This window comes from Lytechinus pictus, chromosome 3 (assembly GCF_037042905.1).
Source record: "Lytechinus pictus isolate F3 Inbred chromosome 3, Lp3.0, whole genome shotgun sequence".
NCBI lineage: Eukaryota > Metazoa > Echinodermata > Echinoidea > Temnopleuroida > Toxopneustidae > Lytechinus > Lytechinus pictus.
Window position 1 is genome coordinate 4,601,741 of NC_087247.1, and position 23,001 is coordinate 4,624,741.

A 23,001-nucleotide genomic window follows, 5' to 3' on the forward strand; every position below is an offset into this window, starting at 1 on the left:
TGTAAAAATGATTTGGTTTGGCATCAGAAAAGACAGTTACAGAGCATACTAGGAATTTCGCACTGATATCATCTATTCTTCAACTAACCTACAAACATGTGTTACAATGTATGAAAGTGTCATGTGTATTACATCTGAGAAATGCCAATAGGACATGCGCTGTGTAGAAATCTTGCTCGTGGATTTTTTAATATAGAGATATAAACTATTGATTCAATGCATCAAAACTCGACCTCAAACCTTGGAATACTGGTAGTTTTTAAGATATATTGAACATTTCTACTCAAGAATATATCACAACACAGTAAGTATTACATAGAAATGGAAAGTATGGAAATTTGGGTGGCATTTATTTTTATATATAAAATAATTTTCATGCAACCAATGGTTCAATTAAGTTTTAGCAAAGCACTTATAACTACTTGTCAGTTGGAATATTTGTCCCCAATATAAAGATGGCATAATATTCTGAATACCAAAGAGAGTGACAAGAAGAGCCTGCACTATAAAAATTTTGCCTTAAAAAAAAAAAATCTGGCAAACAAAATTATGCAATTGACAATAACACAGTGATAAACTTATTTTTCTTGTATGTAACAGGCCCAAGGGGTAGTTTCATAAAGACTTAATTGTGACTGAAAATCACACTTACATTCCCAAGCTGTACATGACTTTTCACCTCATTAGTCAATAGTCAGATCATGTCCAGTGGACCCACACTCCTGCATACTCATAAATGAGGTTATGTTATACAGTGATGCTAAAAAGTTAGTGATCCCCACCAGAAAATGAAAATATTTAAAAGTGTTCAAGTTCTGCCCCGTTATAGATAGTTAATTGTTAAGTCAGGGGATAAAATATTACATTCAATAACGTTTGTTTCTGTGGGCTTGCCGGACATTGTAATGTTGTTGTCTACGTTCAACACTCGGCATGAAGGAGTTCATTTTGCGGTGGGGTTCACTAACTTTCTAGCACCACTGTATATATCATATGCACATTGATGTTTAAGTATGACTTTGTATCACCCAAAACTCTTTGTGTGAATCACCCCAGGGGCTCGTAACACAAAGCTTAGCAATGATCGTAGAACATTTTTCTACGATTGATTCCATTGACTACATTGTACAATCAATCGTAAAAATCAAGCGTACGATGAATCGCTAACCTTTGTGTTATGGGACCCAGATGAAATACAATCAAATTCCAATAAATGCAGCTCCCTAACAATTGAAGGACAAATACCATATCCTAAAAATGAGAAAAGTATGAATTACTCATAATTTATTTTACAGTCAACGTGGGTGATATGTCATGGATACAAGAAAATCCAACTACAACTGACAAAGTTTCATACAACATTGATGCAGCAATGCTAGTGAAATAGAATTATCATAATTGAATCATACAATTCATTGACAAAAACGACACCCAAACATTTTCTTTCCACAAAAAAAATCACCAACATAACCTAAAAAGCTACATGTCACTTTGAGGCCATTTTCTAATGTGAAAATGTTAATAAAGTTAATTTTAGCTGATAGGAGCCTGGATTTGTTTTACATATTCAGTGAAATATGACCAGAAAATTTCCTCTCGGTTGTTTCGCAAACGGTCTGAGTGTGACTTTCAATCAAACTTAAAGTCCCAGACCACCCAGGGGAAACCCAAAATGTGACCTTATTAGGCAGGTGGCTGCTACAGAGATTGGCTAAAACAGACTTGATTGCATACCGCATCATCACATTGGGTGATTTCAAGTCCGGTGTTGGCATTGGTGTTGAAATTTGGATTGCTTCCCCTAGCTCCAAAACCTATTCTGAGTTTGTAAAATTGATCTCAACAACTAGTGAGTGACTTTTCAGGACCATCTTCATTTTATGTTTGGTGTTATACTCGAGTTAAAATTAACCTGACACCAACACCAAAAGGTCAACACTGAACTTGAAATCACCCATTGGTGAGATCAGACTCAGAGGATGTGTGCTTCTGATAAATAAGATCATACATTGAATACCACAATTGGCATTTTACACTGAACTCTCGTGAAACAGCTCCATGACTTAAATCTACACGTAGCATTCGGATCAATACACAGCGGCTTCTGAGAAAATCTTGACTTGGACAGAAAATGGGTCTTTTCAGTCAGGACGTGCTTCGTCTTTCCTACAAAAGTAATTGACCAGTAGAGACACGAGAAAAGGCTCCTCGTAGTACGTATCATGGCAGGATCACAGAGTACGGCATGGACTTCATTATTTGTGACGGCTGTGGGTGGATGTGTTTGCATACGAGGACTGGACGTCATACCTCTACTCGCATGGCCAGGAAAGCCTGAAACACAGCTGCCAGGATGGCTATGCTGATCACACACACAGGTAACCACTTCATCTGGACCATCTGTAGGAAAAGGGAGAAGTGCCACAGTCAGTTAAGCGGTTCAATCTGGCCAGGGGAGTGTCTCAAGAACCATCTCGTCTGTGATTTTCACTGACTGATTTGCCCTGAGCCAATCAGATGCAAGGATTTCAGTAGCTTATAACAACAGTCGGTGGAAATCACAGAGCTTTTGTTTGATGGAATGAAATGCACAGGTTGTAGGTTCAATCCATGAGCTAATTAATTCTAATGTCTTTTGGTGTAAAGAGAAGAAAGTTGCAGGAAAGATGAAATCTTTCAAAGGAAAGATTAAATACTTTTAAGTACTAATTTGTAAAATATTTTACAGGATACTTAAAGAATATCTGTTTCAAATTGTGCATTGCTATTGATAGCATATCAAAGGCTTACATTCAAATATAACAAGCTATACATAGACAATGACTTTAAGAATTAATCAAACGTGGCAAACCAAAGAGGACATTCAACATTTTCACCTTCATTAGCTAAATTTAAAAACAAAAACAGACATAGATTTACATTCTTATTGTTAACACACAATTTTAACGCAAAGGACTTTGGGGGTTATGACTTTTAAACAAGGTTATTGGGGGTTATTTGAAATAAGTGTTGATTTTATTAAAGTTAAGGGAATGTGTGAACATCATATGATTAAAGGTCAAGTCCACCCCAGAAAAATTTTGATTTGAATAAATAGAGAAAAATCAAACTAGCAGAACACTGAAAATTTCATCAAAATCGGATGTAAAATAAGAAAGTTATGACATTTAAAAGTTTCGTTTATTTTTCACAAAACATTGATATGCCCAACTCGGTGACATGCAAATGAGACTTTCGATGATGTCCCTCACTCACTATTTCTTTTGTTTTTTATTGTTTGAATAATATAATATTTCATTGTTTACAGATTTGACAATAAGGACCGACTTGACTGAACCATATAGTATTGAACAATGCTTATTCCACATGTTCAGGGGGGAATAAATCGTATTTCACTTGACAATGAGGAGAAAATTAGAATATTTCATATTTCATTCAATAAAATACAAAAGAAATAGTGAGTGGATGACGTCATCAGTCTCCTCATTTGCATACCGATCAGGATGTGCATATAACTGTTTTATGAAATTAAGCAAAATTAAAAAATGTCATAACTTTCTTATTTTACATCCGATTTTGATGAAATTTTCAGTGTTATGTTTGTTGGATTTTTCTCTTTTTATTCAAATCAATATTTTGTTGGGGTGGACTTGTCCTTTAAATAAAAGTCAGAGTGGTGAAATTAAAGTCAGAGAGGTGAAGTAAAATATGAGATGGATGTGCAATTTGTTAATAAGAGAAGGGGGTGAGACTATGAAATAAATAAGATGGGCATGGAATGATGAAGAAGACCCAAGTTGTCTTGGAAGGAAGATATAATGTACTATAATAATGAAGCTGAGAATAAGGAGGACATACAGATTAGGAAGGAATGGTGAGAGAGCCAATGGCCATTGGTTTTAACAAGATCCTGATTTCAATGAAAGATGATGATGATGATGATGATGGTAGTGGCAGTGATGATGATGGCGATCATGTTGGTGATGCTACTGATGATGATGGTGATGATGAAGATGACGATGATGAAGAGAATAATGTTGTTGATTGTGATGGTAGTGGCAGTGATGATGATGGCGGCGATTATGTTGGTGATGCTACTGATGATGATGATGAGGATAATGATTATGGTGAAGAAGATGATGATGATGATGAAAATGATTATGGTGAAGATGATGATAATGGTGATTGTGATGGTGACTATAGTGATAACTCACTGCATTATTATCCTTCGTTCTGTTCAACTCTTGTGTAACAGCCTCTAAGCGCTGCCTCAGTAGATCCACGTCTTGGGGTCTAGGACTAGGACTACTACGCAATCGCTCAATATCCTCATTAGCTTTGGTCAACTGAATTATGAGGAAGGGAAAATATGCAGTCATTAAACAAAATGGACCTTTCTTGCACCAGTAGGTAATTCATTTGCTACAATTTATATCAATCCTCCAATTGCAAACATATTTTTTTTGCAATTGAAAATAATTTTTTTCAAGACCATCTCAAACATACATAATAGCATTGGTCAACTTTGTTGGAATTAAGGGGGAAAAAGCATGAGGTTTAGGAATTGCTGGTATAAGCCATCCGATTTTAGTTTAGAACAACTGTGCAAGGAGTGGAGGGAAAAGGGGGTAAGCATTATTATAACACAAGATGAATTCTGTTCACTGTGCTGGCTTAATCTAGTGCAAAAATACTCATTTACACTAACTTGTGCAAAACAAAGTCATTTACATGAACTAGTGCCAAAAGATTCATTTAAAGCAAGAATCCATTTTAGAAACATTTCACAATAAGCATTGCACACATACAAAAATGTTTCATGTCAATTTCAACATCTATCCAATGCTGACAGGTTCCCCCCCCCCCCCAATCAAAGAGTAAAGCTTTTTCACTTCTAGCTACTTCTTAAAACAACAAGTGGAACGCCTCTGGCAGTCTCGCCTGCATTACGCGATTTAATATAGCAGCAGTGCTAACTTTGAAAACTACAATCAAATAATCATTCACAAAAACACCATTCATATAATGACATAATACCACGTTCATTGACCATAAATGACATTTGAACGGTGACTTAAGACTTGTCAACTACACCCATGTCCACATTTCATTCACTCTATCCATAAACTTTCAAAGTTATGATGGCAATTCAACAATCACCCCAACATGGCCTAAGTTTATTGACCTTAACTGACCTTTGACCTTGGTTTTGTGACCTGAAACTCACAGGGGATGTTCAGTGATACTTGATTACTCTTATGTCCCAAGTTTTATGAACTAGATCTATAAACTTTCAGAGTTAGGATGGTAATTCAACAAATACCCCCAACATGGCCAAAGTTCATTGACCTTTAATGACCTTTGACCATGGTCATGTGACCTGAAACTCGTACAGGATGTTCAGTGATACTTGATTACTCTTATGTCCAAGTTTTATGAACTAGATCCATAAATTTTCAAAGTTATGATGGTAATTCAACAAATGCCCCCAACTTGGCCAAAGTTCATTGACCCTAAATGACCTTTGACCTTGGTCATGTGACCTGAAACTCAGGCAGGATGTTCACTCATACTTGATTAACCTTATGCCCAAGTTTCATGAACTAGGTCCATATACTTTCTAAGTTATGATGTCATTTCAAAAACTTAACCTTCGGTTAAGATTTTGAAAATAATTCTCCCAACATGGTCTAAGTTCATTGACCCTAAATGACCTTTGACCTTGGTCATGTGACCTGAAACTCAGGTAGGATGTTCAGTAATACTTGATTATCCTTATGGCCAAGTTTCATGAACTAGGTCCATATACTTTCTAAGTTATGATGTCATTTCAAAAACTTAACCTTAGGTTAAGATTTGATGTTGACGCCGCCGCCGCCGTCGCCGTCGGAAAAGCGGCGCCTATAGTCTCGCTCTGCTATGCAGGCGAGACAAAAATGTTGATACAGAGACAACATCACAATGTACGCTTATCAGAGCACAATGCACGTATAATATGAAGTATAGAAATAGAAAGCAAAAAATTTAGTGAATGAATAAATCAATAATGAAAAACAAATTTGCGCAAACATGCTTCCTCACAACATATTTGTTGTGCAATTCAACTGCTATTTGTCTGGCCTGTCAAATATGCATTCACACTTTAGGCAGATTTCTTGCTCATGTTCACACAATTTCAAACAACTAACTGTTAGCAGACATCAAACATCTAATATTATTCCAAATGTAAATAAAAAAATTTAAAAAACGACAGCGTTGAAAACTCACTTGTTTTTGTAGACTTTCCTTTTCTGCTTTGAAGTCTACAGTCTCTATGCTACCATCTGATTTAGCATCGGCTAGTTTCCTTCTTGCCGATTCAGATTCTGACAGAAGCTTTTGAAGTTTGCTAACTTCTTCCTTCAGACCGTTCTTTTCTTGCCTTGAACTACATGTAGAAGAAAAGAGAGTAGGAAAATATGAAATTAAGGTAATTAGTGACAGACCTCATACAAAGTTTGTATTATCAAATTTCAAGGGGCAAGGAATTGGAATAAGGATTTTGAGTAAAACTGACCCCTGCCCACCTCCCCATTGAAAAAATAAAAATATAAATAAAAATAAAATGAATGAATGAATAAATATTTATATGAATTAAATATAAACATATAAATAATTTAACACATAATAGAGTAAATAAATGAAGAACTTTCCATAGCTGAGATTTATTGGACTCATGAGACTCCTTTGTAATACAGGCCCAAACATGCTAACTTGAACTCCACCTTAACAAAAAATTGATTTAAACAAATAGAAAAAATCAGACAAGCAAAGCATTGAAAATTTTATCAACATTGGATGTAAAATAAGAAAGTTACAGTATTTTTAAATTTGTGTGGGGGCGTTGTGGTCTAGTGGTTATGATTCTCATCTTTCAATCTGAGGGACGTGGGTTCGATTCCCAACCATGGCGTGTTTTCCTTCAGCAAGAAATTTACCCACATTGCGCTGCACTCAACCAAGGTGAATGGGTACCCGGTAGGAAGAAATTTCTCAATGCCAGAGCGCCTGTAAGCAGCATGGCTATAGCCGGGGTAATGATAACAATAACATCATTGTCATGTGCAGTTGAGTATATACATATAGAAATTGCACGATATAAATGAACAATTATTATTATTATTATTAATTTTCACATAATAGTGAGCGAGTGACATCATCGGTTGCCTCATTTGCACACCACTTGTGATGTGTATGGTAATTTTTTTTTTTTTAATAAAAGAAACTTAAAATTGTCATCACTACATAATTTTACATCTGACTCTGATGGTGTTATGCCTGATTGACATTCCTCTAATTCATTCAGCAAGAAATTTACCCACATTGCGCTGCACTCAACCCAGGTGAATGAGAACCTGATAGGAAAAGAAAATGTCAAATGCCAGAGCGCCTGTAGGCAGCATGGCTATAGCCAGGGTATATATTATAGTAACATTACTGTCATGCCCAGTTGAGTATATACATATAGAAATTGCAAAATATGAATGTACAATTAGTATTATTATCATTATTAATTTACACATAACAGTGAGCGAGTGACATCGTCGGCTGCATCATTTGCATATATTTGATGTATACAGTAGTGTTTTTTTTTTTTAATAAAAGAAACTTGAAATTGTCATCACTAGATTATTTTACATCTGACTCAGATGGAACTTTCAGTGTTATGTCTGATTGATATTCCTCTATTCATTCATATCCATTCTTATTGAGGTGGCTTTGACCTTTGAATATGATCTAACATGTTCTCCACATTACCTTTCCAGGTCAGCTTCCAAAGAAGAGACTGCTGATTTGAGATCACCACTTTCAGATGGAGACGTTGCCGTATCTAGAAGGCCCAAAATGAAAAGTTTAATGAAATCACAATCACAATAATTGTCAATAAGCTGATATAAATTAAGAGTGTTCCTAACAGTGAGAAAGGACAGGCCTAGTATTGCTAGCTCCAAATCTTTTAATCAGTGACAAGCAGCTGTCCTCCACTTAAAATGACCCATGTATGTTCAACCAAACCAACCTTTAGAATAATCACTTAATTCTTCTAGAATATTTACTAGTGTGGATCCAAGAGGGTGAACACAGGGTGCCCCTTCCCATTTTGGCCCAAGTTGTACACAATTAGCATCCACTGAGAAGCATATGTAGTGTCACCCTCCTAAGTCCTAAAAGGGTTTGCTAAACTAAATAGTATACAAATAATGAATGTTTATGAGTGCAATGGACAGAATACTTCAAGAGGTGAAAGATGAAATGATCCATTCAACGAGGCGTAGCCGAGTTGAATGGATTATTCATTTCATCTTTCACCGAATGAAGTATACTGTCCATTGCACGAATGGAAGGAACATTCATTATTTGGTTTATATGACAACTAAAAATAGATCCTTTTTCATATGAAATTTGTAAATTTTGATGCAAACTATGCTCATAACAGTGCGAGCTCAGTCTGGTAATTATCGCATACATACAACATACATGTACGTGCAGCAAACACGAGTGGTGCCTGCAGTCTGGGTGCGCGCGTGCAATGGACAAAATCGTATGGATCCAAAATTGCACGATGAATGGATCTAAAATTGCACGGTTGATGACGTCATTGTAAAATGGTCTGAATGATCGATATCGACCAACCAATAAAATGACAAGGATCTATCTACGTGTCATATAATATGTGCTATCAAATCCCCTCCCTCCGTGGATTATCAACTTAGCTCCATTCTATTAAAGTTAACAATAAGTGATGTAAATACCTTTATCATTTTCTATAATCCTTTGCTTTTCCAATTCTTCAAGCTCTGCTATCCTTTTCTGCAGTTGCTTCACTTTAGCTTCTAGTACAGTTTTCTCCTTCCTTTCCTTGTCTAGCTCTGCTTCCAGGGTTGCTATTTGGGTGACTTGCTTGTCAAGCTTTTGTCTCGCTTCTTTCTCTCTTTCCAAATCACCTGAGAGGGTTATGATTTTATCTGTATGAAATAAAGAAAAATAATCAGAATTTATAAGTGAATAATTCATATGTGAATAATTCATATAAAAAATAAAATATACAGCTAAAGCCTCGTAGCTGAAAGGTAAGTTCATATGCTGACTTTCATTGGAAAGACATAATATCAAATCACTTAAACTGCAAACCAAACTTTAAAATTTCTAAAATAATTGTCATTGAATTTATTTCAATGTTAATTTCAAGAATTCTTTCAGAATTTGAATTTTACGCTCATATAATGAAAGAAATGGAGTCGATGTATACTGAATAAATATTCTGTTTATAGATTCTTTTTCATATATTACTCCATTACTGCATCCATCAGATTTTGAAATAAAGATAAACAGAACAAATTACATTAATTTCTTCCAATATTATATATAAATTGGCAGCTAGCCTACCTTTGCATTGTGATAGCTCTGTTTTACTACTGCTAGATGACTGATTAGCCTCTGCTAAATTTTCTGCAAAAAACAAACAAACATATAATCAATTAAAATGAAAGTGTTCACTGTTGATTTATTGTTGAATTCACTAATGTGCATAATGTAATAATTTTTTTAAATAAGGATGATTTAAAAAAAAAATTTTCATTTACCAGTTGTGATGCTATAACTGCATCATGAAAAAAAAGATAAGCACGTATTTTCAAAAGGTGAAGATAAGACAATGGGGTGTTGGTTAATTGAAATTAAGAGTTCTTTGAAAAGTAGAATCCCATCTCATGATAATAAGGATTCCAAGAGAGCGTGGGAACATGTTGTTTTTTTTTCGTTCAAGAGGAGACCACAAAACATCCTTTGAATTTGAATAAAACCATACTTTTATACATGAAGAACCACTGCCAGTGAATGCTTTTGATTAGTTAATAAAAGGGTACAGCCTATTGTAGCCTGTGAGCTTTACAGCAATTCTGTCTTTCATTCATTCATTTCATTGTTTTTTGAGGGAATCTCCCTGGGACCATCCTGGTATACCTTCATTCATTCTGGCAAAGAAAATCATTTGTCTAGGGATTATCATGGTGTGAATGCTGAGGGAATTATGGTGGTGTACTGAAAACCTTGAAGATCTTTTCTTGTTTCTTATTCAATGTACATGCATATAGACTGATTGAAGTAATCAAAAGCATCAACTTGAAAACTGTGACCACAAAATGTAATTTTTTGGGGTACATTGGTTATGTATTCGGTTAGTTAATATTTATAAAAGTTTTCCAGTCTTCAAAAGCATTCTGGGTCTAAAAAAAAGTTCTTATGTTTATGATTACATTTCAATTTACATTTTCATATTCTCAAACATTTAAAAAAAAAACATACCAACTACAACTGAAAAGTATCTTATATTAAAGGCAAATGGATTTTACATTGATTGATTTCAAGTAATTTGAATCATACAATAAAGAAGGAACTTACTTTTTAAACTTTCAATTTCCTGACGACATTGCTGTACTAGCCCCGATTCCATATTTAATTGTTCTGTTGAACAAACAAGTCAAATATACGCAATATTAAAATCAGCATATCAAATATCTGCATACTTCTTACAGGGGAATCCACATGAACAAAACTTTTTAAATAGAAGATAACAATAATACACAGCTCTTGTATAGCACCTATCACATGATGATATATGTCCCTATTCACTTCCTAAGGACTTGGATATTATTACCATGGCTTTTAAGCCCTGCAGTCCTTTACAGCATACAGTCATTGCAGGGAATGAATACTGCCTGGTCCCTTTTTACTTCACCTGGGTTGAGTGCAGCACAGCGTGGATAAATTCCTTGCTGAAGGAAATCAACGCTGTGGATGGAATTCAAACCCCTGACCCTCTGATTCAAAGGTGAGAGTCAGAACCACCAGACCACAACGCCTCCAAGATGACAGAAAAAATGTCAAGGGAAGCTCGCATGGTAATTTCATTGGATTAACAAAGCTCATTTTGAGATCATCATTAGCACAACTGGCATTCATGTTTAACAGCCAAATGAAACATCAGAGTAATCCTTGTTTCACTTTGATTTTTCCATTTTCATTTCTTACCTTGTAATGAAGGTAGCTGGGCCGTGACTGCCCTGGATGACTTTTCTGCTTCTTCCAATTTACCTACAAGATTAAAAAATACATCACATTGGTCGGTGATATCAAAATGCTATGCTACACCATGCTACTGGATTTGCATAGACCCCCCCCCCCATAGTTGCGTTGCAAACTACGGAGGAAGAAAGTGGTCTGAATCAGAATCTGACTTGGACTTGTGTCAAAGGCCAAACAACTTATATTTGTGCTTCACTTGTCTCAAGACTAGGCCTGCATAATTACACTTCATCTGACAAGGTTAAATCTATTTTTTCATACAGGCGGTTATGATTAACCGGCAGGGAAATACATCGTATTTCACATCAAGACCCCCTTGTTGATTAAGGTTTCAATCAAGGTCTACGCCTGCAGATTGAGTTCTCCAAGTTATTAATCTACTTTCAAGCTCCCATTTGGACTGTCACAATCACACAAACATTTCTCCATACCTTTCAAGGTGGTAGCATTATCTGTTGCTAGTTTAGCCGCCTGTTGAGTGGTCTGTAATTGTTTGCTGATTGATTCATTCTCTGTAGCTAGTTGACTGTACTTCTGTCTTAACGTATGCAGTTCATCTAATTAAAGAAAACATACACAAAATAATTGTAAATTTCACCATCTCTGAATTTCTGGCTCATACATGTATATGCACATCGATACATAACATATCAATATTATACATGTCGTTTTTTTATTGGAAAAGCAGTGAGAATTGAAAATACATCTATTCTTAGAACACAATATTCATGAATTAAGTCAGTATGGGGCAGGGGCTGCGATAAGGTGAGGCTTGCGTACTGCAGCGTAGGTAAATTTCTGTTCATGGATATACTTTTGCTTAGCCCACCCCCCCCCCCCCCAAATTGTTTGGTTGTATTCAACAGACCGACCCTATACAATGGGGCCGATCCATCTTCTTTTTTTATAAATTAACAACCAAAACACATCAAAACGTTGCATTTATAGCTGCTGAAGCCTTGAAAAATAAAAAATATAGTTAGCTTCAAATATTAATATTTTTCTTTAGTGTGTGTATGTTAACAAAAATAATAAGAATATCCCAACCAACCGACCCTATGTTTTAAGCATTGCATTCACTGTACAACCAAAGTATTTAGGGGGCTTTATCATATAATATCAATGACAAAAATACATTTTCCTTTGTGTACCTTTCAAGGTGTCAATTTCTAGCAGAGTTTCATTTAAGCCTGAGGAGTTTGCTGCAAAAGAAACATGAAAGAAAGTATTTGTAATAAAATTAGAAAGCAAGCTATTGAAGTGTATATTCTCGGTTTTCAAAATTGCATTTATTTGATATCATGGGGGGCATAAAGAAGGATGCACACTAACTGATGACATGAAACGGTGAAAAAATTGATTTTGTCAATAAAAAATACATTTCCATAATATCATCATTGAGATGATGATGATATATCAGGTCATGCTTTGGCAAAGAACAAAATAATACTCAGTTTGGTTTCAGAGAATTAATTCATATTCAGGCCTAACTTACACATGGTTCAAGTCATGCATTATCCCCTGGTAAGAAAATCAGATAATGTTTTGAAAAGTTTTATGTGTGGTACAGGTAAAATATCAACTGACGTCTTACAGTTCTCGCGAAAAGAAACCAGTCCATTTTGAGACAGGGCAGATTTTAAGTTCATAATTGACTCTTAGGTGCAGTTAGATTTTTGGCATATCTTGGTCCTGTAGCACAAAGAATAATGATTGATCATATGCCTTATTTTCAGGGTTGATTGTACATTGTGGTCAACGCAATGAAGCAAAAAATCAGCCATAAAATCAAACACTAAGATTTGTGTGACAGGGCCCTGGTGGTTCACAAATTTGCCAGGATACTGCTGGATATCTGACACATACTCCAGGGCTCCGTCTTACAAAGAGTTACAATTGATCCAATCAATTGTAACTCTATGGAAATCCATCAGTGTCTTTATTTTTCCTACAGGAAATTTGAACAATGTCTTTTGTAAACAAAGAGAAGCACAGTGAATTTCCAAGACAACAATGAATGCATGGATATACATCATGGTTAGAAAATACTTTGAACGAACATGCATATTAGATGTTGACGTTGCTGGCCGTCCATAGTTGTGATTGGATCGGATCAATCGCAACTCTTTGTAAGACGGGGCCCAGGCAAGACCAAACACTTACAATCCAACTTGATGAAATTATGGCAGAGAACACTGCCACAGTCTACAACTTACCACTATCGTCTTGTACATGATTTTGAAGTCTACCATCACTATCACTCGAGGAATTCAAAGATGTTGACGACGACTCTTTCGTCATTGATATACCCCCGTCCGGTGCTGCTGCCAGTTGCCTTTCTTGTTCCTTGACCATTATCATAGGTTCATCAATTAATGTTTGTATGCTAGAGGTTTCTGAATCATTGTCCTGGCTATCAGTGCCAACCTCTGGGGATAGTCTTTCCCTGAGTTCCGCAACGGCCTTCTCCACGGCCGTCCTGGTGTGCTCCTCGGCGTCCTGCAACCGCTGCTCCAGTGAGTTGATTTCTTGACTATGTTTCTCAAGATCCTGGTGGGCTTGACTTAGTTCATTCTTGAGACCGGCTATCGTCCTGTTGCTCCCCGCTATCCTCTGCTCCGCCTCTTCAAGTTCAACTGCAGGCAAGGGGATCGTTCAACAATACAGTAAAAAGGCAGTCGTTTGAGGATAGCACTCAATGCTAAAATAGTATCCTAATATCATACAGCAGCTATACATCTGGAGGATATCTCTAGAGCTTAACAGAAATATCATAACCCTGGTCATTTAATCCTGGCTTGCAGGTAAACAATATATGCACCTTTTCCAGTCCCTGGGAAGCATTTTAGCAAATGCTTCAAAGATTGAATGCTAGGAATACCATATTGGATTTCTCATCCAACGGGAATAGCATGCTTCAAGAAAATTTAGAGGCAAGTGAATTTTCTTTCGTTGAAAGGCAAAACAAAATGATGAAACGAAATAAAAAAGAAATTGTTGCAGACAAAATAAAATGAGTCTCTCAACAAAATTTATGTTGCAATCTGACAACATTGAAAGCCTGATTTCTAATCAAATTAGTCAATATTACTAGGTCACTGCCAGAATTTGGTTCTCTGACAATAGCTGATAGAAATATAGCAAACTTACATTTCTTTCTAGATACTTGTCTAAGGACAGACTCCTCTGCAGTATTCTTCAAAGTTTTCACAGAATCCAACATAGCACCATCTATTCAGAGAATGAAAGATTCAAGTAATTAATATTTTCAGATTATAAATCTCCTTCTGATCCAAGAAAATGCTGAAAATATATGAGATTTACTTAAATGATATCAGTCTAAAAGTCTTATACTATAATCTTTATGGGAAGCATTTTTGAAGAGAGAAAACCTAAGCCAATATTTGAAAATTATATCTTTCTGCTTTAACTTCCAATTCTTTTATATTGTATTACTTGAAAAAATAAATTATATGAAAATGATGTACACACGTGAGTTACAATTCACAAAGTTTACAATCTTACAATCTCATATGGGAGTATTTTTAAAACCTGGTAGTTGAGTCAATATCTGACAAGGATACCATAATAGACAGTAATCAATTTATTTAATGGCAGTTTTTATGTTCTTTCAAAGTGAACATATATTAAAATATATTATTGAAATACATGTTTGTAAACCATCAAACATGCTTAAGGGGGGGGGGGGGTTCAGGATTTTCTTGTAAATATAAAGCCATCCAAATTTAATATACATATTTCATATTGTATGCTCACAAAGAAAAGAGAGAGAAAAAAAAAATTATCATTTAATATTTTTTTTATTTCAATGCAAAACACAGTTTTATTTTTTTATGACAAACTGTGTAGTGGTAAAGAATAGCTTGAAAATGTCTATCCATCCATCCACCTTTAGACCAATCAAGGAAGTGGTGAAAAATAAACAAGAGATAAAGTGAGTTTGATATTAGAAATGCAGGAAACAATCAAAAGAGGAAAAACAATAGGGAATAATAAGGCTCCATACATGGCATACATAGATGTCTTTATGCCATCATTTGTTTTGTTGGAACTGTGTCATGACTCATGACTAAAATTGAGTTCTCATATCCAGTCGATCACATGAGAATAGCATACTCAATGATGCCATCCCCAACTCCCCTCCATCCCCTCGATGCCCATAATAGATTATACACATCTACCATCTCTTTCATACAGGAATGAGACTAAAAAATATCAAATAAACAGGAACTGATTCTCTTGGGATGGGTACAGGAGGGGGTGGGGTTTCCCCTGCACAGAAAATTTTGCAATTTCAGTTAATTGTTTGTTTTCTTTAGGATTTCATAATCTGCAGATCTGCGGGAAAAAATTATGCTTGTCAGAGTACAAACTGGCAAATAAGACTGGTTAACAAACCTGTTGCATCTTTCACCCTGCCATTCATCTCCTTTTTGGTGGCTTCCCTCCACATGGTCTCCACTTGAACACCAGACTCTCGAGTGGGCGTCCTGTCATCACCGTTTGTTAATAGAGATATGTGATGTACTGGAATTTCATCACCTTCCACTGGAGGCCCCGGACCTGGAGGGGATAATGAGATGTCTATCAAGGTTTTTTTTTTTCCATCCCATTCAGAATTGGCTGCAGATTATTTCAAATTCAATGCGTTATACCAAATAAATAATTGAGGGTGTAGTTGTGTCAATTATGATCAGTAACAGCAGTTACAGTAGCAGCATCTTTATCAATCCTAATCAATTTCACCACTGTCATTATCATCGGCATCATCACCAACACTACCGCCACCATCGTTGTCATCATCCTCATACCTATCACTATTTACAATATCAGCAGCTGCACTACCATCATCACCATCATTGTAATCATCATCTACATCACTATCGTTACCAGTATCATCATCATCAACATCATCCTCATAACCATCACTATTAACATTATCAGCAGCTGCACTACCATCATCATCATCATCATCATCACCATCACCATCATCGTCACCATTGTCATCGTCGTCATCAACATCATCATCACACTATTATCAGGATCATCCTCATAACCATCACCATGAACATCATAGTCATCACCATCACCACCACCACCATCATCATCATCATCATCAACAACATAACCATCACTATCATCATCATCATCACCATCATCTTTACCAGCATCACCATTTTTATCATCTACGTTCATGTACCTGCTTTATGTTTAGCTGGTTCCTCTTCATTATTTTCCTCTGTTGGAGCTTCCTTTTCATCCTTCTTTTCATCTTGGTCTTGACTGCTCACATCACCCTCTGTCTGTGGACTACCGACAAGCTTCAGAGCATCCTGTGCTTCCTCCAGACGTTCTGAGGACACAAACAGACATTAACACAAATTAATTATACATATTATTAGGTCTTTTAGAATGTAACATCAATCCAGATATAAATTCACATTTGGGAGACCAATTTTCTTTTGCTGTCTCTGCTAATATGACCCCTTACAATCAATATAAATCCATCTCTTTTTTTATTTACTTTTTTTCTCTCTAGTCACACATTAGCCATGTTAGCATTTGAACAGTTAAGAAAACAGAAGCACAACATACCAAGTACTTTTAGAAGCATTCTTCCAAACAAAATATCATTTTATTTCAAAATCATTCAGATTTCATAACCAGTGCTGGTGATTTCATTTGATCTAAGAGAGGAACAGAATAAATCTTTGCTTGGATATTAATATGCCTACTTAGCTTCTAACATCAACTTTCAATCAGGCTTAATAAGATATGACCTTGTGCTGTTTATCTATACATGTACGTGTCTGTTTCTTCAAATGTCTTTAAACAGATACTTGGAGCCATCATCATTTGTATGAGAATTTTAAGTGCCTTTGATGACAGTATCTTCAAGGCCAATGCAGCGCTCAATGGCTGAAACGAATGAAGAAACAAGAAATTTTGCGACACATCCTACCTTTTGTTGAGATGAGTTGGTCCTTGATGAAGTCGTTCTCCGCCTGGAGCTCCTCCGCCCTGGCTCCCAGAGTACTCTCGGTTATCTGCAGCGCAATCAGCCTCTGCTGGACTTCTCCCTGCTCCTCCTTCAACCGCTCCAGCTCCTCATCGTGGAGCCGGTCGGTCTCGTTCATCTTCTGGAGCAGCTCCTGGCTGTCCTTTTCCAGCTGGGAATACTTCTCCAGGAGCATTTCCTGTTCCTGCTTTAGGTTCTCCAGCTCTTCCCTGACGTGCGCACACTCGTCTTCCGAGTTGCTCAACATCCGCTGGAGGGGAAGGAAAGAAAAACACAAAAAAATTACAATAGTAGTTGTTACCATTCAAGGAGTGAAAGATATTACATCCAAATCAAGAAAAAAACAACTTTCTTCTGAAGTTTCTCATATTCTTATTCGCATTCAAATGAACTTGATCCTGACAAATTATTGTTACTTTAATTCCTACTTGGCATCATTTGGCTTTTTGCATGCTGTGAGGTTCTTACAAGACAAACTATAAAGTCAAACAAGTTTTTTTTTTACAAGATTTAAGTAATACTTCAAATCTAATACTCTCTGACAACAGAAAGCCAAGCTATGATAGGTTAAAATTGAAAATGAATTGAGCAGGATTCCTAACCTTGTAGAAAGAATAGCAGTATTTTGAGTTATGATGAAAGGATTTCAGCTGAAAAAAAAGCATTTTCAATTTTTCTGAAACGTTGAAAGCAAGCACTATAGATGGGAGAATTTGTGTATTACACAAATATTTAATATTACTTTTATCACTACTTTTCTTTCTAAGTATTTCAAGACCTCAATAGAAAACTTTATAAGGTATAAATACTACTTTTCAAAATGCTTTGAGTAATTCTATTCTCACAATCTCTCCTTTAAATGCACCATTTGTCAGCTTCTAAAATACCTATAAAACTCTGATAGTTAGATCGCCTCAATTACCTCTGTGTCTGCAACCTTCCTGCATGCTTCCAGCTTTTCCTCTAGGGCTTTCTTCAATGAATCCTTGACAGTCTTTTCATAGTTGGACTTGTCTTCTTGTAGTGCTATTAGCTCCTTCCTTATGCTCTCCTCCGTGTTCGCCTGATTTCAATAAAAAACAATTGAATGGCGAATGATGGATATTTCCAGTATTTCATTTTTTTCCACAATAACAGCAACAAAAATATGATGGTTTTACTACAGGTACATTACAAATAACAAATATTCAATTATATATTGCAATTATATTGGTTTGGTAAAAAACAATCAAGTGAATATGAAGAAGTAATCAAATAGCACAATTGAATTTACTGAATTGTGGAGGAAGGCTTGAAACAACCTTTACTAGCTAACTAGGTTCCCAAATCTATAAATTGCATCACCAATCATTATCCTAATATGTGTGTTGCTATTTTTAAACTAAAATCATTCAATTTATCAGGAAATTTCTGCCATAGTCAGGAAGACTCCCAGATATTGACAGCTGAAAAGTAGCAGTTGTGATTTTGAGGATACCTTAGAATAGGTCCTGAGTTGATTTTCTACCACCTCTCGTCTTGATCGGGAGACATTGAACTTGTGTTGCTTTTTCCAACTAAAATTATTCAATTTATTAGGAAATTTCTGTCATGGACAGGAGGATTCCCAGAAAATTTAACAACCAAGTTGTGATTTTGAAGATACCTTAGAATACGCCCTGAGTTGATTTTCTACCACTTCTAGTCTTGAGAGTAACCTGTCCTCATCGATGAGGGCCTGCCAGCTACTGTCCGTTGCCTCTTGCGTAGACGATACCAACCTCTGTAACGCAACCAGCTTCTGCTCAAGCATCTGTTCTCTATGAAGTGCTTCCTGTAGAGGTCGATAATTGAGAAAGAAAGAGGGTGAAAGGAGAGAGAGGGTGTGAGAGGGAGAGGGGTTAGGGTGGAAGGGAGTGAGTGAGAGAGAGAGAGCAAGATGAGAAAGAAACAGAAAAATAGGGGTAGATATTGACAGAATGATGGAGAGACAAAAATGAGAGGGGAGAGATAGATAGAAGTAGAATGAGCATAAAATTAAACACTGCGTCCCGTTTCCCTGAAATTTAAATCAACAAAAATGTCACATTTCTATCAGTAATGGGCTCTTGACCAATTCATTAATGTAATATTCAGTTTAATACTACACCTTGTGATTGATAACAGCTTCTTATCTATTATAAAGTGCTTCCTCTAATAAGGTCAATCGGTGATAGAGAAAGTACTGTGCACTTTTCAGAAGAAAAAGAAAATGGATTGCATGTCTGCATTGCATTTCTTTAACTACATGTAGGTCTTTTAGCAGACCAATTTTCTGTAGCATATTTCAGATGAAAAATAAAGTAAAACTTTCTGGGGGCTTCCTTTTTTAGATATCAAGGGCTCTTGGGGGTATTTTGGGGAAGAATTGGCCCCAAGCCCCCGTGTATTTTTTCCCTGGTTTACAAATGCATTGCAATTAAATGAAATTAATAAAATTGAACATAGATCTTGCATAGATCTATGGATTGTTTCTGGTAAAGGTCAATGATTTTAAAGAGAAAATTAAATACCACTGAGAACTTGGTGAATCAACAAAAAATGTCAAGTCTAAAACAAATAAATCCAGATAGGATGCCATGATGTCAACAACTTTACGGTAGATTATTCACGGCAAAAACTTTGATAACCGCTGCCCTGGTTATGCCACCATTCTGTGTAAGAAATCCCCAGAAGTTATGGCTTACATGTAGGAAGTATGTAACAATAATTGTGTATTGTTGAGTACTTCCTGTAGTAGCCACCAATCTTCTACTAGTCAGGTGATTTGAGTTGTATGAGAAAATTGGAATGGTTTGAGAAACAGGATATCACTCTAGAATAGCTGTTTAAAACAATGCCAATCATGAAAAGAAAATCTAAATATGAACGCAATTCTTTCTGGGTAATGGTGATACATCTTCTGTATTTCAAGTATTCATTATTAACTGACAAAGTATACAACATGTACATAGGCCTAGTACATGACTGTATAATATGAAGGAATTCAAATACAGCTGGGAAAACAACAAACAAAATTGAAAAAAAAATAATCAGAAGTATAAATTCAATCATAAATGCTCATGTGATAAATCCCTGGTTGTAATTTCATGGATTAAATAGGAATTAGCCTAATCAAGCCCAGACCTGGTACACCTAAAATATTGCAGTGGCTGAATATATCTCTTCCTTTTTGTTGGAGACCATAGCATACATGTAGACTAAGGACATTACAAATGAGGGTTAAATAGGGTTCAAATTCAGTTCTGTGCAGTGTGCCTGCATATATCTGTACATGACAGGTCATATTGGGGTCACAGCAGTTTATACTCTAAACATTCATATTTGTATTACCGTAAGTGTTTACTGACATATCAGAACTTCTAAAGCACAAAACCACATTCACAACATGCAAATGTTTGATGAGCATCTCATATGACCAGATTAACAATTAACAGTGCTTCATGTGTAGGCCTATATAGGTACATATTTTGAAAATCAAAACGTGAGATTTATTGACATGTGTTATTCTTTCATTGAGGACGCAAGATGGGGTTTTCAAGTGCTCATCCAAAACACAGTTTAACAGGAACTGTTACTTTTAAACTTTTATCACAATAAGCAAGTGCTTACTATGGTTTTATATTGTAACACTGCCACTACCTTCAATACCACAACCTCTACACCATCATCATCACCACCACCACTATCGTTATTATCACTATCATTATCATCATCATCATCATCATCATCATAATCATCATCACTATCATCATCATCATCATCACCATCAACATCATCATCATCACCACCATCATCATCATCATCATCACAATCATCATCATCATCATCACCACCACCATCGTTATTATCACTATCATTATCATCATCATCATCATTATCATCATCATCATCATCATCATCATCTCCGACACTCTACCATCACCAACATCATTATCGTCAAAACCATCATTAGAGACAGTGATTTTCCGTTTCTGAAAATCTGCAATTCCGTTTTAATTTGATCTAAAAATGGAAATTCCGTTTTGTCACTGAAAATGTACACAGCAAAAGTCTGAATTCCATTTTGCAAAGGCAAATTCCATGAATTTTTACATGAAAAGTATAAAGAACCAAATGGAATTTCCATTTTATTTACCGGTAAAAAGGAAAATCACTGTCCCTACATCATCATCATTACACCCACCATCCCCACCACCATCACCATTATCGTTACCATCATCCTTTGAAACCGCCTATCATTAATCATAGAAACTGAGAAAAACAGTTGGATCAGTGCACTACATGTATATTGTGAACACTTGCAATGTAATAAAGTGACCCAATTCTTTTCCATTCCCTTCTGCATTTACTGTGATAATTGAATTCATCAAATATTAATTCTTTTTTACTCCCCACACATGCATCATTACCCAACAGTGTACTGCGCTCTTCGAGATTCAGTTAACACTATAAACTTTATGATCCTTTTCAGGTGAGTGTTTTTTAGTGTCATTGTTACGGCAGAAATTGAATGTCTGTCGTTCAGTGTATTAGAAGAAAGACTTTGGACTGTTCAATTTGAATAAAGTTTATTATTTCTTTTATAATAGACAATTGAGCTGAGATTCATAAAACATTGATCATGATTTTGAAAAAAAAAAAAAACCTGTGCTTTAAAAAACATGATTCTGGACAGGCAAATGTTGCTTGAGTACAGGGTGGTGTTTCATAAAGCTGTTCGTAAAGATACGCACAACTTTACCAGAGCTGCCAACCACACTTGACCAAAAATCCTATTATTTCACCCCAAAAATCCTATTTTTAGGCAAAAAATCCTATTCATACCCGTCGTGTACTTTCCTACTATACATCTCATTATTTTGTTGTGCTCACTGTAATTTTTACATCCGACAGGCAAGGTTCCACATTAACTTTTTTGGTGGTGGCCCGTTCGGGCCACCAAAACCTTCAAATGATTTTTTTTGGTGGCCCAATATTAAAGTTTGGTGGCCCCAAAAAAACAGAACAGGAAAAAAAGTAAAAAAGAAAAATTAAAGAAAAAAAAGAAACAAAAGAAAATTTAAAAAAATTAATAAAAAATGGGGATGGGGAAAAAAATGAGAAGCCATTACAAATATTTGTTAACAGCTGTACGTAGCAACAGTTTAAGCCAATTGAGCAAATAATTTTCACTCACCTTTTGGGCATATTTCTATTTTTATAACCTTAATTTCGTTTGTATTATTATTTTTTCAGTAGAAACACATTCTTTAATCAGGCATACCGGTATTCAATGGGAAGGGGTATATGGTTTAACCACTGTCAAAAAAAAAAAAAATAAGAAAACAGTAAAAAGTTATATCTGGAAAAAAGGTGTGAGAAAAGTCCTTTACTTTGTTTGCCAAAATGTTTGAAAAATTCACATTTCATATCAATGAAATGCCTTCCCAAAGTATTTTCTTTATGAAGAGTGATTTAAGAAGTCATTTATAAACAAAAAAGAAAGAAACTGTCTGCTTATTTTTTGCTAGAAAAGACACAGCTTCGAAAAAACCAAGTATCAACATACATACAAATGCACATGTGGGACTGTGATGTACTCACCTATGTGTTATTATGTGTATTGATACATTTGAAAATCGGTCTTTTTGAGTCAAAAGAGAGGTCATAATTCCTGTTTTTAATGCTTGCAAATAATCAGTTTACACCAGATTTGAGTAATCTGGACTGTAGAAGGGCATTTCATTGGTGTAAAATGTGACTTTGACATAGATTTTCAAAGTTCTGTGGAAGATTTCTTAGCAGCAACATTTCGTATCGTACGTAGCTCCCCGAAT

The 23,001-nt window shown here is 35.7% G+C and overlaps 1 protein-coding gene across 2 annotated transcripts; it reads right to left on the bottom strand.

Moving 5' to 3' along the window:
* Window positions 1-303: 303 nt before the first annotated feature.
* Window positions 304-21,818, bottom strand: LOC129257954 (sarcolemmal membrane-associated protein-like). 2 transcript variants are annotated; one of them, XM_054896402.2, is made up of 17 exons: window positions 18,810-21,818; window positions 18,087-18,227; window positions 17,108-17,414; window positions 16,346-16,498; window positions 15,544-15,708; window positions 14,275-14,355; window positions 13,341-13,760; window positions 12,276-12,326; window positions 11,556-11,681; window positions 11,071-11,133; window positions 10,441-10,503; window positions 9,427-9,489; window positions 8,793-9,005; window positions 7,798-7,870; window positions 6,268-6,427; window positions 4,215-4,346; window positions 304-2,400 (listed from the first exon to the last, which is right to left on the bottom strand). In XM_054896402.2, exons 1-17 carry the CDS (start codon window positions 18,954-18,956, stop codon window positions 2,305-2,307), a joined length of 2,454 nt encoding a protein of 817 aa, XP_054752377.2. In that variant the 5' UTR covers window positions 18,957-21,818; the 3' UTR covers window positions 304-2,304. The 2 variants fall into 2 exon arrangements, with proteins under 2 accessions (XP_054752377.2, XP_063952236.1); XM_064096166.1 differs by lacking the exon at window positions 12,276-12,326 and having other exon boundaries at window positions 2,207-2,400.
* Between the last annotated feature and the right edge of the window lie 1,183 nt (window positions 21,819-23,001).

What these genes read in the sequence shown, in the direction of transcription:
- LOC129257954 (XM_054896402.2), bottom strand. Translation starts at nt 18,956, where the DNA reads ATGCTTGAGCAGAAGCTGGTTGCGTTACAGAGGTTGGTATCGTCTACG. An exon ending in CAGGGTGAAAGATGCAACAG is followed by an intron (nt 14,356 to 15,543) that starts GTTTGTTAACCA and finishes TTCTCTGAATAG; the next exon opens with ATGGTGCTATGTTGGATTCT. An exon ending in GGAAATTGAAAGTTTAAAAA is followed by an intron (nt 9,490 to 10,440) that starts GTAAGTTCCTTC and finishes TGTTTTTTGCAG; the next exon opens with AAAATTTAGCAGAGGCTAAT.